The sequence below is a fragment of the Akebia trifoliata genome, chromosome 1 (genome assembly GCF_017979445.1).
Source record: "Akebia trifoliata isolate Shusen 1 chromosome 1, ASM1797944v1, whole genome shotgun sequence".
Classification (NCBI taxonomy): domain Eukaryota; kingdom Viridiplantae; phylum Streptophyta; class Magnoliopsida; order Ranunculales; family Lardizabalaceae; genus Akebia; species Akebia trifoliata.
Genome location: NC_141375.1, coordinates 21,853,627 through 21,871,051, shown reverse-complemented (window position 1 = coordinate 21,871,051; position 17,425 = coordinate 21,853,627). Strand labels below are relative to the sequence as shown.

The following is a 17,425-nucleotide window of genomic DNA, read 5'->3' as shown; positions in this document are numbered from 1 at the left end:
AGATCATCATCACCAAAAATCAGTCAATTCCAAAACTTTTAACCCCAATTTACAAGTTGAAAAATCGTGGACCGTCCATTTTTTGTAAACCATTTTTGATGGGGTTAGAAGTTTTGGAATGGGCTGATTTTTGGTGATGATGATCTCCTCACCGTAGAGATCATCCTCACCAAAAATCAGCCCATTCCAAAACCTCTAACCCATGGTTTGAAAAATGTTTTGCCAAAATGTTTGTTGCTGAACATTTCCCATATATATTATATGGGTCCCGTTCAGCAACAAACATTTTGGCAAAACATTTTTCAAAACATGGGTTAGAGGTTTTGGAATGGGCTGATTTTAGGTGAGGATGATCTCTACGGTGAGGAGATCATCCTCACCAAAAATCAGGCCATTCCAAACCTCACCAGGCCATTCCAAACCTCACCAAAAATCAGGCCATTCCAAAACTTCTAGCCCCCAATTTACAAGTTGAAAAATCGTGAATTGTCCATTTTTTGTTAACCATTTTTTATGGGGTTAGAAGTTTTGGAATGAGCTGATTTTTGGTGATGATGATCTCCTCACCGTAGAGATCATCCTCACCAAAAATTAGCCCATTCCAAAACTTCTAACCCTTGTTTTGAAAAATGTTTTGCCAAAATGTTTGTTGCTGAACATTTCCCTACATATATATATATGGGTCAGGTTCAAAGGACAACCATTTCAACACACATATAGACAACGTGTTTTGTCTTATATGGGCAAAAATGTTTGGAATGGACTGATTTTTTGTGAAGATGATCTCTGTGATGAGGGGATCATCCTGGCAAAAAATCATCTCATTCCAAAACTTGTAACCCCATCAAAATTGATTTACAAAAATTGGATGGTCTAGAAGTTTCATAATGAGCTGATTTTTGGCAAGGATGATCTCCTCATCACAGAGATCATCCTCACAAAAAATCAGTCCATTCCAAACATTTTTGCCCATATAAGACAAAACACGTTGTCTATATGTGAGTTGAAATGGTTGTCCTTTGAACCTGTCCCTATATGTATATATATATATATATATATGTAGGGTCCATTCAGCAACAAACATTTTTCAAAACATGGGTTAGAGATTTTGGAATGGGCTGATTTTTGGTGGAGATGATCTCTACGGTAAGGAGATTATCCTCACCAAAAATCAGCCCATTCCAAAACTTCTAGTCCCAATTTACAAGTTGAAAAATCGTGGACCGTCCATTTTTTGTAAACCATTTTTGATGGGGTTAGAAATTTTGGAATGGGCTGATTTTTGGTGATGATGATCTCCTCACCGTAGAGATCATCCTTACCAAAAATCAGCTCATTCCAAAACCTCTAACCCATGTTTTGAAAAATGTTTTGCCAAAATGTTTGTTGCTGAACATTTCCCTATATATATATATATATATATATAGGGAAATGTTCAGCAACAAACATTTTGGCAAAACATTTTTCAAAACATGGGTTAGAGGTTTTGGAATGAGCTGATTTTTGGTGAGGATGATCTCTACGGTGAGGAGATCATCATCACCAAAAATCAGCCCATTCCAAAACTTCTAACCCCATAAAAAATGGTTTACAAAAAATGGACGGCCCACGATTTTTCAACTTGTAAACTTGGGGCTAAATTTTTGGAATTGACTGATTTTTGGTGAGGATGATCTCCTCACCGTAGAGATCATCTCCACCAAAAATCAGCCCATTCCAAAATCTCTAACCCATGTTTTGAAAAATGTTTTGCCAAAATGTTTGTTGCTGAACGGGACCCTATATATATGGGGGCGGTTCAAGGGCCATATGAGAAAACATATGAAAAAACTTTCGTTTTTCAAAATAAGAATTAGAGATTTTGGATTGAGCTGATTTTTTGCAAGGATGGTTACTATGATGAAAAGATCATCCTCACAAAAAATCAGCTCAATCAGAAACTTTTAAATCCATCAAAAGTGATTTGCAAATTAGTGTAAAAATTGGTAAAAAATCGACGGTCCACATTCTAAATCACTTTTAATGGGGTTAGAAGTTTCAGATTGGACTATTTTTTTTTTTTGGATGATCTTCCCATCATAGAGATCATCCTCACAAAAAATCAGCTCAATCCAAAATTTCTAACCCATATTTTAAAATTTTATTAAAAACGAAAGTTTTTACATATGTTTTCTCATATGGCCCTTGAACCTGACCCTATATATATATATATATATATAGGGTCCCGTTCAGCAACAAACATTTTGGCAAAACATTTTTCAAAACATGGGTTAGAGGTTTTGGAATGGGCTGATTTTTGGTGGAGATGATCTCTAAGGTGAGGAGATCATCCTCACCAAAAATCAGCCAATTCCAAAACTTCTAGCTCCAGTTTACAAGTTGAAAAATTGTGGATCGTCCATTTTTTGTAATCCATTTTTGATGGGGTTAGAAGTTTTGGAATGGGCTGATTTTTGGTGATGATGATCTCCTCACCGTAGAGATCATCCACACCAACAATCAGCCCATTCCAAAACCTCTAACCTATGTTTTGAAAAATGTTTTGCCAAAATGTTTGTTGCTGAACATTTCCCATATATATATGTATGGGTTAGGATCAAGGGACATGAAAAAACATATATAAAAACAATGTAACATTAATAAATTTTCAAAATATGGGTTAGAAGTTTCATATTGAACTGATTTTTTGTGAGGATGATCTCTATGATGGGAAGGTCATCCAGAAAAAAAAAATCAGTCCAATCTGAAACTTCTGACCCCATTAAAAGTGATTTAGAATGTGGATCGTCGATTTTTTGTCAATTTTTATCAATAATTTGTAAATAACTTTTGATGGAATTAAAAGTTTCAGATTGAGCTGATTTTTTTTTAGGATGATCTTCTCATCATAGTGACCGTCCTCGCAAAAAATCAACTCAATCCAAAACCTCTAACTCATATTTTGAAAAACCATTGTTTTATATATATATATATATATATAGGGTCCCGTTCAACCCATGTAGGACAAAACACGTTTGGTAAAGCGTAGGGTAAAGTGTAGGGTGTTGAACATTTCCATATATATATATATATATATATAATTTAGTAAAACCTCTAGTAATTGTAGATATTTATCCCAACTAACTTAATTGGTAAAGCCTTTCTTGAAATTTTCTCAATTGATGATTACAAAATCCAATTAATTAAATTAATTTGTAAAATTAATATAGTCTAACATATAAAAATAACACATAAATAAATGAGAGATTCATGCAACCATGACACCATATTTTTACGTGGAAAATCCTTTACTTAAAAAAAATCATAGGACCTCGAGTTCATCCAAAACGATCTACTATAAAATTATGAATTTGCAAAAGTTACTCTTGCACAAGACAATTGACAAACTTGAGTCCATGATCTACCAAATTTTACTTCACTCAACATATTCTTTGTAGAAATCCACGATCCGATTCCATAGCATCTTTGAAGATGAAAAATTTTCTTGAAAAAAAAGGAATTTTGGCTAGAGGTTGAAGACAATATCTTATTCTTCATGTTTGAAGGTTGAATATGATGGACTTTCGGGAAAAAAAAGACAAGGTTTTTTGGTTAAAATCTTTGAAATGGATTTTCTGGGAAAAGGAATTTTGGGAAGAGGTTGAAGGCAAGGGTATTTCAATCATTTCACATTGGTTTATTTGTTTCTAAGGCAAAACCTATGTCCAAGGGGCATGCCATTACTTTGGAAACACATGGTGCTCTAACATTGACCAAAATGTGGAGAGACTTTCTAAATTACTTTAAAAAAAAAAAAAAAGCAAAAATCTTGACCAAATGTGGAGAGACTTTCTAAATTACTTTTAAAAAAAAGAAGCAAAAATCTAGTTCAATGGGCATGTCATCACTTTGAAAACACAAGTGATATATCTAATATTGACCAAAATGTTGGGGTTTTCTAAATTACCCTTTTTAGTACTTCAGTGGGGGTTCCGCCCCAGTTGAAAACACAGGGTGGTAATTTTAATATTGACCAAAATGTGGGGGGAATTATTAAATTATCTTTTTTTTAAACTTCAGTGGGGGCTATACCCCACTTGCTCCTATGTAGCTCCACCCCTGATCACACATTCATTTTCTTTTTCCCTATTGATTTATTAACTAATTGTATTATTTATGTTTCTTTAAGGCTTTTGTGGTGTGGGTTTTGATTAATTTTAGTAAAATGATTTCTAATTTTTTGTGTAAAATTTTGTATATTTCATTATTATTTCTAAAATTTTATGATTTATAATGCAGAAAAATTGTATCTAATTTGGGCATTTATAGTTGAGAAATCGCAATAAATTACAAATTTTGCTTACATATAAATATAATAATGTTAAGCAAGATTGAACATGAAGGGTCAATCGTGATTACTCCCTTAACTTGATACAGAGAAAATTTTCTTAATAAGTATGGTACTTCATTGCCAGATGCAATATATTACATTCTTCATATTGTAGTTTTTTATTGTCTATAACAGATTTTTGTAGTTGTGTAATTTCTATGTTACATTCTTCATATATAACAACTAGTTGTCTTTCTACTTATGTTCAACTACAATTTTTCTGCATTATACTTTATAAATATTTCTGTACAAGTTTGCCACTTCATTGCAAAATTCAATGTATTACATTCTTCATATTGTAGTTTTATATTGTTTATAATAGTTTTTCATAGTTGTGTAATTTCTATGTTGCATATATGCTTGCTTCGGGCTTTTTTGCTTCAATAATGTTCTGTTTCTTCTCCTACAGACTGGTGCATATGTAAGGCACGTTGCAGCTTCTGGAAGATTTCAGGAGCATTTGCTTTGGGCTCCCAAATTTGCCCGATCGAATAGTACAGAGTCGACGCTGCAGAAGGAGGACTTGACACCAATTGAGTTAAAAGATGAGAAAGGGTATGCAGTGCTCCCTTTGTATCACATGACATTTGCATCAAGCATTCGATTCTTTCTTTCTCGATCTTCCCGTGCCATGTTCATGTATAATTGTGTGCATTTATTGAATGTGTTTCTTTATTCACCATGTGAATCTACTCGTGCACACACACATGCACATGTTTATATGTGTCAAATTCAACACTTTAAAAGGACACACTCATAGGGCTCACATGGAGATTGAGTCAAGGGCTGATTCTCGGGGAAGACGATCTACTCACAATGGAGATCCTCCTCACAAAACTGGAAAAAAAAAATGTTGTTTCTTCAACTTCTGACTATTGGACCTTTTTTCATTTTACTCATGAGATAAGGCTAGAAATGTTGGAATGAGGTAATTTTTTGTTAGTATGATCTCCATGGTAAAGAGATGATTCTCGCCAAGAATCAGTCCTTATCTCTATTTGGGCACCACAAAATTATTATTTTTGTCTATTTATGTAATTATATCCAGATGATATTTATACAATGTTGTTTCCTTTGTTAAATTATATCTTCAACCTCAGGTTTAAGGGGCATGACATGTTGGCACCATTCACTTCTGGGCGGCAGACCACCGATTTTCATCCCCTAGTAATTGAAAAGTCCGAGGTAATAACCTTTATTCTTTTTATCCATCTGTTTTCCGAATTAAACTAATCACTCCAATCTAAGATTAAAGGAAGCCAACTCAAGTTCTTTTTTTGCACTTGTGTGCACATACCTTTTTTTATTTGTTTTTGTTCTTTTTATTTTTTTTGTTAGCACTACATCTATGCTGAATTGATGTTCTAATTCTTATTTTCCCTTTGAGAGGTTTTAGTTTCCTACTTGAAAGCTCTTTGTACGCTAACAATATGATACAATCATTTCTTGTAGGGCTCTTACGTTTATGATACCAACGGGAAGAAATATCTTGATTCTCTTGCTGGTCTATGGTGCACAGCATTAGGTACTCACAATATGCCATCATATTTTAAACTCTCTCTCTCTCATAATATACAAGATTTTCTGTCTATATTTACTTGTGGAAAGTTAGCATTATTTCTAAGTCACGCCATTTCATGTTATTTATTGCAATTTACATTTTTTATTGTAATCGAATAAAAACTTATGGCATGTAGTTGCATCTGGAATTTGTGGAGATACATTGAAGGTCTCTGAGAGCGGCAATGGGTTTCAAATGTACATTTTTTAGAAGAAAAGGAATGTTTTGTTTTCCTGCTAGATGTGTTTGCGAAGTTGAATGTCGGGAGACGAGTCTTTTAGCACAAGTGATTTGGGGCCGCTTTTTAGAAGGCATCTGAATGACTAGGACTTGGAAATTCTGTAAGCAGTTTTGATCCAAAATAAATTTAAGGGTATTCGTTGGTGGAAGTGAGACAAAAGGGAAGTCTGACATCAGTTCTTTTGCTAAAACCATTCTGGAATCAATAGGTTCAAGAAACTCTTCCTATCTAGTGAAATTTATTTGGGGTAATTCGGTTCCTTCTAAGGTGGCATGCATTCTTTCTATGGACGGCCACTCAATTTTTAAGTATGGATCACGTAATGGACCAGTGATTATCATGTGTTTTCCAGCAAAAGTAGTTTGGAACCAAGAAACCACGTTCTTCTTAATTGTACTTAAACTTCATATTTGTGATGGTATTTTTTCTCGGATTTTGGAATTAGTTGGCTATTTTTAGGAACTTGATTGAGCTTGTCTACTTTAGACAGAAAATCAACATGTAGTCGGGGATGTATTTTACATAAACCCTTTCATTTTCTTCATATTGGAGTGAAAGAAAATGTAGGATCTCTGAAAATGTAGAAGGTCAAGTAAAAGGTCTCCTTTGGAGCTCGATTCTTGAGAAACTCTAGGAAGTCTCATATAGTGCTTTTCTTTCTTCAAATTGGAGGTCTCCAATCCTCAAGAATGTTTGAAGGGGTTGAGTTTTTGATTGAATAGTGTTTTTTCTATCAGTTTGTTTTATTCCAGGCTTGATGTTCAGATAAATGAGATTTTTTCCTTCCCTACTCTTTTGGAGCTCATAAGTTCTATTGAAGGTGGCCTCTTAAACATGGTTAATATTTGCATCGTGTGTAAAATGAGTAGGGTAATTGGTTGATCATCTTTTTTTGCACAGCAACTATAAAAAAGGAAAATGTCTAATTGTTTCATTCCCTTAATCTCTTTCAAATACATTGGTCTTTTCACCCTTGTGTGCTTGCCTTTTTCTGATTTGGCAATTGTCACCATCGGTTTCAAGAGGAAGTATTCTTTGTAGAGTGATCCATTCGCATTTGTTGGAGTCTTTTGCAGGAGAGAAATAGGAATTTTTTTTACGGGGAGGAGATTTCGATTCCTAACTGCATCATCGATACCAAGGCTCTTCTCTTTAGATGGGAGTCTATATGTTGTATAACAACTCCTTGGCATATTTGATTTTGGTTTGGTTATCATTGTCTAATTTTTGGCTAGTCATCTCTGCCACCTCTCTTGCATTGTTTCTCTCTCTATATGTATCTCTTTACCCATAAAAAAAATGTATTATTTTTTCTCTAACAAAAAACAATATAATGAGAATGACCAATTTCATGCACTTAATATTAATTTGTGAATTTTTTCAGGTGGAAATGAACCCCGACTCGTTGCTGCTGCAACTAAACAATTGAATACCTTGCCATTTTATCACTCCTTTTGGAACCGTACCACAAAACCCTCATTGGTATTCATGAATTGTCTTGGATTTCTTGTGTGTTTAATAAATGTTGGATTTGATTTATTATTATTATTATATTCGATTAACACTGTTTGTTACTTTTTCCAATTATTGTATGGTTGAATATTTAAGTCTTCGAGTAAAGTTTTCAAGTTGCTATCATATTTTCATATCACTCTATTGTATATTGAATTATGCTTCATGACATTTGGGGTATAAAGACTCACTAATCAAAGATGATATAGGGGATAGAAGATAGTGTGGCGTGGACTCCAAATTTAGGATAAATTTCAATGATTGGGAAGTAGAAAGTGTGGGCAGAGTGTTAGGTTTTTTTATGGAGTTAGGTGATCCTTGGGAGAGAAGTATCCCTCTTTCCTTTAGTGGTAATTGTGAAGGGCGTTTTAGGAATATCTAGCAAGACTTGTTTGTCAATTGGGACAGATATGAATCTTCTTTTTGGGGAGGTGTGCTATTAATGTTTCCCTTTTTGGTATCTTGTATAAAGGAAACTTATGTGTGGCTTCTTCAGATATCTTGACCCTTTTATTAATAAAATTTTAATTTCTACAAAGATTTTTTTATGGGTACTAGTCTAATGTGTAATCGATATGTTGAGAACTACTACATTCCACACTAGCTGCATACATTTCCACTTGAAAGATGCTCTCCAATGCATGTACATGATTTTTTTTTCTTGTGTGTGTGTCCCACAGGATCTGGCAACGGAGCTTCTCGAGATTTTTACAGCCAAAAAAATGGGAAAAGTTTTCTTTACAAATAGTGGTTCAGAAGCTAATGATTCTCAGGTGTGTTCATGCATTTGGATAGATTTTAAGTTTTCAATTAAGATACATTATCAAATCACATCATAAAGTTGAAAGCATGGATTGAGTTTGAAATAAAAGATCTAACAACACATGCCTCGACTAAACTGTAAATGGAGTTGAATAGAGTAGTATGACTCAAATTGCCGACCCTATTTGGGATAAAGCATAGATAATGAGAGCAGTGATTGCACAGTGTCATGTATTTTTTTTTTATCTGATGACATGAGTCCAGTGGATGAACAAGTGCTCAGACACACATACACACAAAGTAATAGTTTGAGCACCAAAGCACTAGTTTAGAACTTTAAAGAGTGGAGCACTATCCTAAATTTAGAGAAACTAACAATTGACATCCCCCAAATGGTCTGAATTCCTTTGTACAGAACCATTAGCATCCTGAATAGAAGATATACGGACTAGTTTGAGGCTAACACTATTCAAAGTTGTCGTCATGAAAAACAAAGTGTTCAAGCATCCTGTTCATTTGAAAGTTCATTTTATGCACCATTGATCAATTGAAGGAGATGGAGATTCTTAATTACATCCCTTGATCATTGGGAACACCCTTTGTTCCACTCTCAGATCATTAAAATAAGATATCCTTCACCCTACTCAATTGATTAATTCTCTCCCTTGAACAAGAGCTTTAATTTGGTGGTGTGGACACTTCAACACCAAGGAAGTTTTGTTGCATCACCTAGTGAAGTTAAGGTGCTATATGTAGGGGGTGATTATTCACTGTATTTGCTGTTGAGTTATACTCCCTAAGGTGAAGGATAGGATGATGGGATAACAACAAAATGTTCATATTGCAAACGTGTCTTGTTTTTGGGCTGGGTTAACACATTTCACTAAATGTCAGATCCTCATGGGGCTCACATGGAGATGAATCAAGGGCTGATTTGTGTTGGAACATTATTCTCACCATAGAGATCATCCTCATAAAAACTAATCCCCTTTTGAAATTTCCAACCCTATCAAATGTGGAGTTCAATTAAAGAATGAAATGGACTGTCCTCAAGTCAACTAGTAATCCAAATTCTATTAAGCTAGAAATGCAAGTATGGGATGATTTTTACTGAGAATGATCTCCAGGTTGGCGTGATCATCCTCAACAAAAATGAGCCTTTGACTATGGGCCTCACGAGTGTGTCAAAAACCAAAGAGTGTGATAAGTAAGATGTGAGATCCGATATCTGACCTGCCCTTCGGTAAGTCATGGACGACTTCTAGCTGCCTGGTTGGTAGGTAACTCACAAAATGTGTCAACAATTCCTGATCCTTTTTTATATACTTAAGGGTAATGCATGTGCTCAGTAAGTAATGTAATTGTGTGGTTTTCCATTTAAACTAATTGAATAAAATTTGCAAAAGCAATTGCAAATTTATTAAAAGGGTTAGGAGGGAGGTAAAATAGCTATTTGTGCATCACGTTGGTGCAAAAACTCTAGTTTTTAAGGGCATTATATGAAATTTTGTATAATAACTTTATGTTTAGATAAAAACATTAGTAATACATATTCTCATGAAGATCTCGAAGAGAGTATTCTAATATTATTACTTTTATTGCAAAAGAACTTGTAGAACAAAAATTTTAGCACATTGAAAATTCCAAACAAATTAAAATGGCTGTCGTAAAACGGAGGGGAAAGAGACACATCTGGCTCACAAGGACGATTTGCATTGTCTCTGAAATTACCAGACAATAATATAAGAGATACTTTTCTTATCCATTCCTTTCCTAGAGAAGTGGGAACTTAACCAATTAAAGACTTCTATAAGAACTTTGTAAAACAAGGGAGTCATTTTGTGTTTAGGAAAAGTGTTATTATGTGACCTTGGCTTCCAAATTAGCCTAAAATGAAAATTTTGTAAGATTGAAGAAAGCCAGCTATGCTTTATTGAGATGGATGTTGGGCGATCAAGAAATGCAATCTTTATAGATTGTCCATTGGAGAAATTTGAATGCTGAGATGGATGAGTAGAAAGACTGAAAGGTGCATAAATGAATGCATTCGTGAAAATGAAGGAGTGGCCCTAACAATTGACAAACTTGGGGAAAACCTCAATGGATATGGTTTGATCATGTGCAATGAAGATTGATAATAGCCCCTATTTTAAGGAATTTACAAGATGAAGAGTTTAAAAGGGCGACCATTCCGATATATGTATTATCGATATATGTATAAATCTCAACCATTGGATTTTGTGTTTACATGGTTAGGATCATGTGTTCCCTCACGAGTCATTCTTCATGCGTATAATATATATATAGGTTGGGTTCAAGGGACAACAAGATCGCCAAAGTTTTTTGTAAACCACTCTTGATGGGGTTAGAAGTTTCGGATTGGGCTGATTTCTTGTGATGATGATCTCTATGGTGAGGAGATCATCTTTGCTAAAAATCATCCCATTCCGAAACTTCTAACCCCATCATCAAAGTGGTTTACAAATTAACACTAGAAATTGATGGTCCACGATTCTTCAACTTGTAAACTGGGGCTAGAAGTTTCAAAATGGGCTGATTTTTGGTGAGAATGATCTCCTCACCATATAGATCACCCTCACCAAAAATCAGCCCATTCCGAATCTTCTAGCCCATATTTTACCAAAAACTTTGAGTATCTTGTTATCCCTTGAACCCGACCCTATATATATTTGCACATTGAATACTGCATGTTGTGACACTCAAGCTGAACTAGGCAGTGACTTTTAATCTTATTCTGCCTTTTTTTTCTTCGACTTATTTGGTTGTAGGTGAAGCTGGTTTGGTATTACAACAATGCACTTGGAAGGCCTAATAAGAAGAAATTTATTGCACGGGCAAAATCGTATGTACTTATTTAATCTACTGGAAGCACATTTGGAAATAATCTTAGTAACTTCTATGTTTTTTTTTCTCTTTGGCAGATACCATGGGTCGACCTTAATATCAGCAAGTCTTTCTGGGTAGGGTTTACATTGAAGAGATGTTGTATTCAGTATTTCACATTTGCTTCATAATTTTTTTTTGTGTGCGGTGGGGGTAAAAACATTCTAGTTCATTAACAAGGTAATTATTTACAGCCTTCCAGCTCTACATCAAAATTTTGATTTGCCAGTACCATTTGTATTGCACACCGACTGCCCTCACTACTGGCGTTTCCACTTACCAGGTTCTTATCTTACCTGTTAAATGTCTGAGCTCATTTGTATAACATTTGACATTTAGTGGGCCTAGACCCATAGCTCCGTTGGTTTGACACATTGCAAAGCAAGTCCAACTTACCCTTCAAAAAAATATTGACATTTGGTATTGAGATTTGAGAACAAGTCTAATGTGGGTGCCAGGTGAAACCGAGGAGGAGTTTTCAACTAGGTTAGCCAATAATTTGGAAAATCTTATACTCAAAGAGGGACCAGATACGGTAGGTATACTTGTAATATTCTCTCACTTTAAGCCTTTCTGTGATTGCGATTCTGTTGCTGACCTAGTATGGGTGCTTATGTCAGATTGCAGCATTTATCGCTGAGCCTGTCATGGGTGCTGGAGGTGTGATCCCTCCCCCTGCAACTTATTTCGACAAGGTAAGTTATTTTATTTATTTTTTTGATAGATAAAGATAATTTTATTAAAATGAGACGAGAAAAAAAGGGAGGTCGTGGTGACAATCCGAAGAAGTACAAAGAACCACACCCCCCCACCCACCCCCCAAACCTAAAAACAAAAAAAGATATCCTATAGACAAGATACAAAACCTTTCCTATCTAACAATAAAATTCCATTATTGCAATTATATTTTTCTTCCCAAATACCTGTATCATGATTAACATATTTCTCTTAGTGTTAGTCTTCTTCTTTAGAAAGTTATATGATCTTTGCTTCTAGTATTCCCCAAGTGTGGATAAAATTTATGTGTGATCATCATGCTTTATGTCTAATTTGGTGGTGGGAGAGAGGTGGGCTGTCGTCTTATTTATGTCTAATTTGGTGCAGGTTCAAGCTATCGTGAAAAAATACGACATTCTCTTTATCGCAGATGAGGTATTCTAATCTTCTCTTTCTTTCCACATTTGCAGAATGTCCGAGGCCAACTTTATCTTGAATTTACTTATTTTTTGTCTCAATTTCATTTTAGGTAATATGTGCCTTTGGGAGACTAGGAACAATGTTTGGGTGTGACAAATACAATATAAAACAGGACCTTGTCTCTATAGCAAAGGTAATGTTAGAAAATATATGAATAAGGGATTTTATTGCACAGATCTCGAAAAATTAATGCATTATGTTCTCAAATTTGAGTTTCCCAGGCGCTTTCATCTGCATATCTGCCCATTGGTGCTGTTCTTGTGAGCCCTGAAATTTCGGAAGTCATACACTCTCAGAGCAATCAACTTGGTTTGTTTATAACTCAATAGTAGTCTCTCTGGTTAATTGGAGATGGTATAATTTTAATATGTTTTTCTATTATCAATGAGATATATATGCCTCTATTGTTATTGCCAGGTTCATTTTCACATGGATTTACTTATTCGGGGCATCCCGTAGCATGTGCTGTTGCATTGGAAGCTGTCAAGATTTACAAGTAGATATTGTCTATGCATGTTTACATTTTACCATTTTTTGGGTGGTAAGCTTAAGCTTGTCTTATGGGTTTTCAGGGAAAGAAATATTGTTGAGCAAGTCCAGAGCATTTCCCCAAGATTTCAGGATGGCGTTAAAGCCTTTTCTGACAGTCCCATTATTGGGGAGGTACTTTACGCTTTCTAGTTTTAAAATTTTTCTTAGTCCTCAATTTATTTATTTATTGTTTTGGTTTCTAGGCATTTACTTTGTAAAATCTGCTTGATTATGCAGATACGAGGAACTGGTTTGATTCTTGGGACCGAATTCACTGACAATAAGTCTCCTACCGATTTGTTCCCTCCTGAGTGGGGTAGGTTCCATTTATACTTTGCTATTTTAACACTAAACTAGGATAATGTGGGTCTTGTGCAAAGAAATTTGGAAGAGAGAGGCCACAAAAAGCTTACTTAAAAAAGTACTTTAAAAAATGAGCATCTTTAGTACCCAATAATGGGCCTAATGATGGTCAACAATCCTCCTAGGAGACCTCTTGTGTAAAAAACCAACTAGACAGATGACTATTTTTTATTTTCAAGTTTAAATAATTATTTGAACCTCTCCAAAAAAATGCAATGGATTGGTTTTACTTCTAAAATAAATAAGTAAATTGTTGACGTCTTCATCATCAAAACTTACTCAAAAAATTTGGGTTTGGATAATGAATTTTTTCTTCCATTCATTTCTCTCTAAAGTCATGCCTACTATTTATTTATATGTCAATATCTACTTCCACTATTTCAATCCATGTCCTTTGTCTTAAACCTTTTTTTTCTTTTAGAACCTTTAACTGGGGTTGTCGATTTTCATTGTATGTGAACATATCATCTCGATCAACTTTTATTTTATTTTATTTTATCACATATGGGGAACAACTTCTACATCTTCACAAGTGTGTTAATTTCTAATTTTATCTTTCAGAGTTTTTCCACTCATCTTATTCAGTATCATCATATTCTTTGCAATGGATTAGTTGATTCCAATCATCCAATGGAGTCAGTTTTCAGCATATGTCCGCCCCATGTCTTGTTAAATGATGGCTCCCACCCATAACGTATGTTTGTGGCATATTGAGCTATAAAATGGTTAACAGCTTATTTTAGGTCTACCCAATGAGGACCTTAAATATCTCTTTTTTCATTATATATCATATGACTAATTGCGGAAGTGGTCCAGTATTTGTATGACTCGTCATATTTGGTTTCTTCTAATTGTACCTTCTTGACATTACAGGAGTAGGTGCATATTTTGGAGCAGAGTGCGAAAAGCGCGGGATGTTGGTACGTGTTGCTGGCGATAACATAATGATGTCCCCTCCATTTATTATCTCCCCTAAAGAAGTCGATGAGGTATGGAACTACATTGCATCCATTTTAATGGAGTTGTTCACTAGATTTTTTCATTGTTTATTTTCTAGTATAATTAGAAATAGAAGACAAATCCATTATAAACAAAATAATGGGTTTCAAGATGACAACAAGAACTTGCCTTTGTTGGAGATAGTGAACGCAGATATGAACTCTCTCGATAGGGGAATGGAGGAACATGATTTGTTTAATTGTGTAACGTCCCCACCCTTGACCAGGTAATAATATTGTCCGCTTTGGGTTTTCCCTCACGGCTTTAAAATGTGTTGTTACAAGGTAAGGGAGTTGGATTATCTATATCCTATAATCTCGAACGTTCCCTGGTCGATGTGGGACTAACTTCATCCCCCTCCCTGATATTCCACCCCGCATGTGCCCGATCGACCACAAGCCCAGTCAGTAGAGTACTGGTGAGGGTGACAAATCGACTCCATAACTTTCGGATAAGGCTTTTTTTTTTTTTTTTTTCGGTAGTATATGAGAATAAAAGCTAGCAAATTATAGCACCCCAATTGCATATTTTAAATTTAAAAAAGATTTGCTCGCTCATAATTTCATTGAACAATAAAAAAGACTCGCACTATACATTTTGAACTCATTAATGGTTGAAATTGCCATTTCAGTTGATAAGCATCTATGGAGAAGCATTGAAAGCGACGGAAGCGAGGGTGAAGGAACTCAAGTCTCAACATAAGCAGAAATAAACTTTTAAAACATTTTGCATCCTTGTTGTGGCCGATAACGATGAACAATGGTGGTTTATGCAAGTTAAATATCATCTGTGTGACAATTACATATTTAATAAAGCACATATCTGTTTCTGTTAATATTGACATTTAGGTTTTCTTCACTTGTTCATGACATTGTTGTAATATGGTCTCATGGTAATAATATATGTTAATAGTTGAGAATGCTTTAATAAATTAATCTGCTTCCTTCCCTCATTTGTTCTTCTCCACTTACCTCTTTCTTTTAATTAGTCTTATTTTTCTTTTCTTCAGAAAATTTTATTCTCAAATGTAATGAAACACTATTTATTACAAAAGTTTATTACAAAAGGGACTATCTAAATAATAAATAATTAAATCCTCAACTTGATGCAAAAAAAGAAAATTTTTAGATTTAATCTCATTATGTTGATTGAAATGGGCTTAAAGAATGGTCCATTATTCACAGAATTGCATATATATATATATGGGTGGAGTTCCATAGACACGTAAAGTTACTCATAAAGCTACAATGTTTTTGTCTTATTCGGTTAAAAAGGTTCAGAGTGGGCTGATTTTTTGTGAGGATGATCTCTGTGGTGACAGGATCATCTTGCAAAAAATCATTCCATTCCAATTAAACCTATCAAAAGTGATTTACTAAAATTAGACGGTCTAAAATTTTTCAACTTGTATACATAGGGTTAGAAGTTTTATAATGGGCTGATTTTTGGCAAGGATGATCTCCTCACCAAAAGTCAGCCCATTCCAAACATTTTTTTCCATATAAGACCAAACACATTATAGCAGTAGGAGTAACTTTATGTGTATACGGATCCTAATCCATATATATATATATATATATATAGGGTCCCGTTCAGCAACAAACATTTTGGCAAAACATTTTTCAAAACATGGGTTAGAGGTTTTGGAATGGGCTGATTTTTGGTGAGGATGATCTTTACGGTGAGGAGATCATCCTCACCAAAAATCAGCCCATTCTAAAACTTCTAACCCTAGTTTACAAGTTGAAAAATCGTGGACCGTCCATATTTTGTAAATCATTTTTGATGGGGTTAGAAGTTTTGGAATGGGCTGATTTTGGTGATGATGATCTCCTCACCGTAGAGATCATCCTCACCAAAAATCAGCCCATTCCAAAACCTCTAACCCATGTTTTGAAAAATGTTTTGCCAAAATGTTTGTCATAATGTTTGTTGCTGAACATTTCCCATATATATATATATCATGAAAAAACATATGCAAAAACAATATAATATTAATAAAATTTCAAAATATGGGTTAAAAGTTTCGGATTGAGCTGATTGTTTGTGAGGATGATCTCTATGATGGGAAGATCATCGGAAAAAAAAAAAATCAGTCCAATCTGAAACTTCTAACCCCATTAAAAGTGATTTAGAATGTGGACCGTCAAATTTTTGTCAATTATTGTCAATAATTTGTAAATCCCTTTTAATGGAATTAGATGTTTCAAATTGAGTTGCATTTTTTTGAGGATGATCTTCTCATCATGGTGACGGTCATCGCAAAAAATCAGCTCAATCCAAAAGCTCTAACCCATATTTTGAAAAACCATTGTTTATATATATATATATATAATTTAGTAAAACCTCTAGTAATTGTAGATATTTACCCCAACTACCTTAATTGGTAAAATCTTTCTTGAAATTTCCTCAATTGACGATTACAAAATCCAATTAATCAAATTAATTTGTAAAATTAATATAATCTAACATATAAAAATAACGCATAAATAAATGAGAGATTCATGCAACCATGACACGCCATATTTTTACGTGAAAAATCCTTTACTTAAAAAAAAATCATAGGACCTCGAGTTCATCCGGAACGATCTATTATAAAATTATGAATTTGCAAAAGTTACTCTCGCACAAGACAATTGACGAACTTGAGTCCACGATCTACCAAATTTTACTTCACTCAACATATTCTTTGTAGAAATCCACAATTCGATTCCATGAACCACTCATATAGCTTTGATCTCTAAAACAATCTAAAACCACGAACCACACACTAGATTCCATGAGCAAAATAAAAATTAAATTTGAGTTTGATTGTAATCGAAATTTCTCAAACACACATACTCATCAATAGACAATTGAAAAACATGTTTGGAAAAATTCTTCGATTTCTAAGAATATTTAAAGTGAAATCTTTTTTCCTCTTTATTTCTTGAGAAAATCTATTATAACAACTTAGAATGAAAATCCTTTTATGGAGGAAACCATA

The 17,425-nt window shown here is 34.3% G+C and overlaps 1 protein-coding gene across 1 annotated transcript; it reads left to right on the top strand.

Annotated features, from left to right (window-relative positions):
• Positions 1 to 4,772: 4,772 nt before the first annotated feature.
• Positions 4,773 to 15,391, top strand: LOC147410939 (gamma aminobutyrate transaminase 1, mitochondrial). The gene is made up of 18 exons (XM_086441827.1): positions 4,773 to 4,924; positions 5,470 to 5,554; positions 5,822 to 5,894; positions 7,556 to 7,653; positions 8,364 to 8,456; positions 11,235 to 11,308; positions 11,388 to 11,426; positions 11,544 to 11,632; positions 11,808 to 11,884; positions 11,970 to 12,044; positions 12,454 to 12,501; positions 12,596 to 12,679; positions 12,768 to 12,855; positions 12,964 to 13,042; positions 13,119 to 13,209; positions 13,315 to 13,393; positions 14,314 to 14,429; positions 15,071 to 15,391. Exons 2-18 carry the CDS (start codon positions 5,486 to 5,488, stop codon positions 15,149 to 15,151), a joined length of 1,353 nt encoding a protein of 450 aa, XP_086297953.1. The 5' UTR covers positions 4,773 to 4,924; positions 5,470 to 5,485; the 3' UTR covers positions 15,152 to 15,391.
• The last annotated feature ends 2,034 nt before the right edge of the window (positions 15,392 to 17,425 follow it).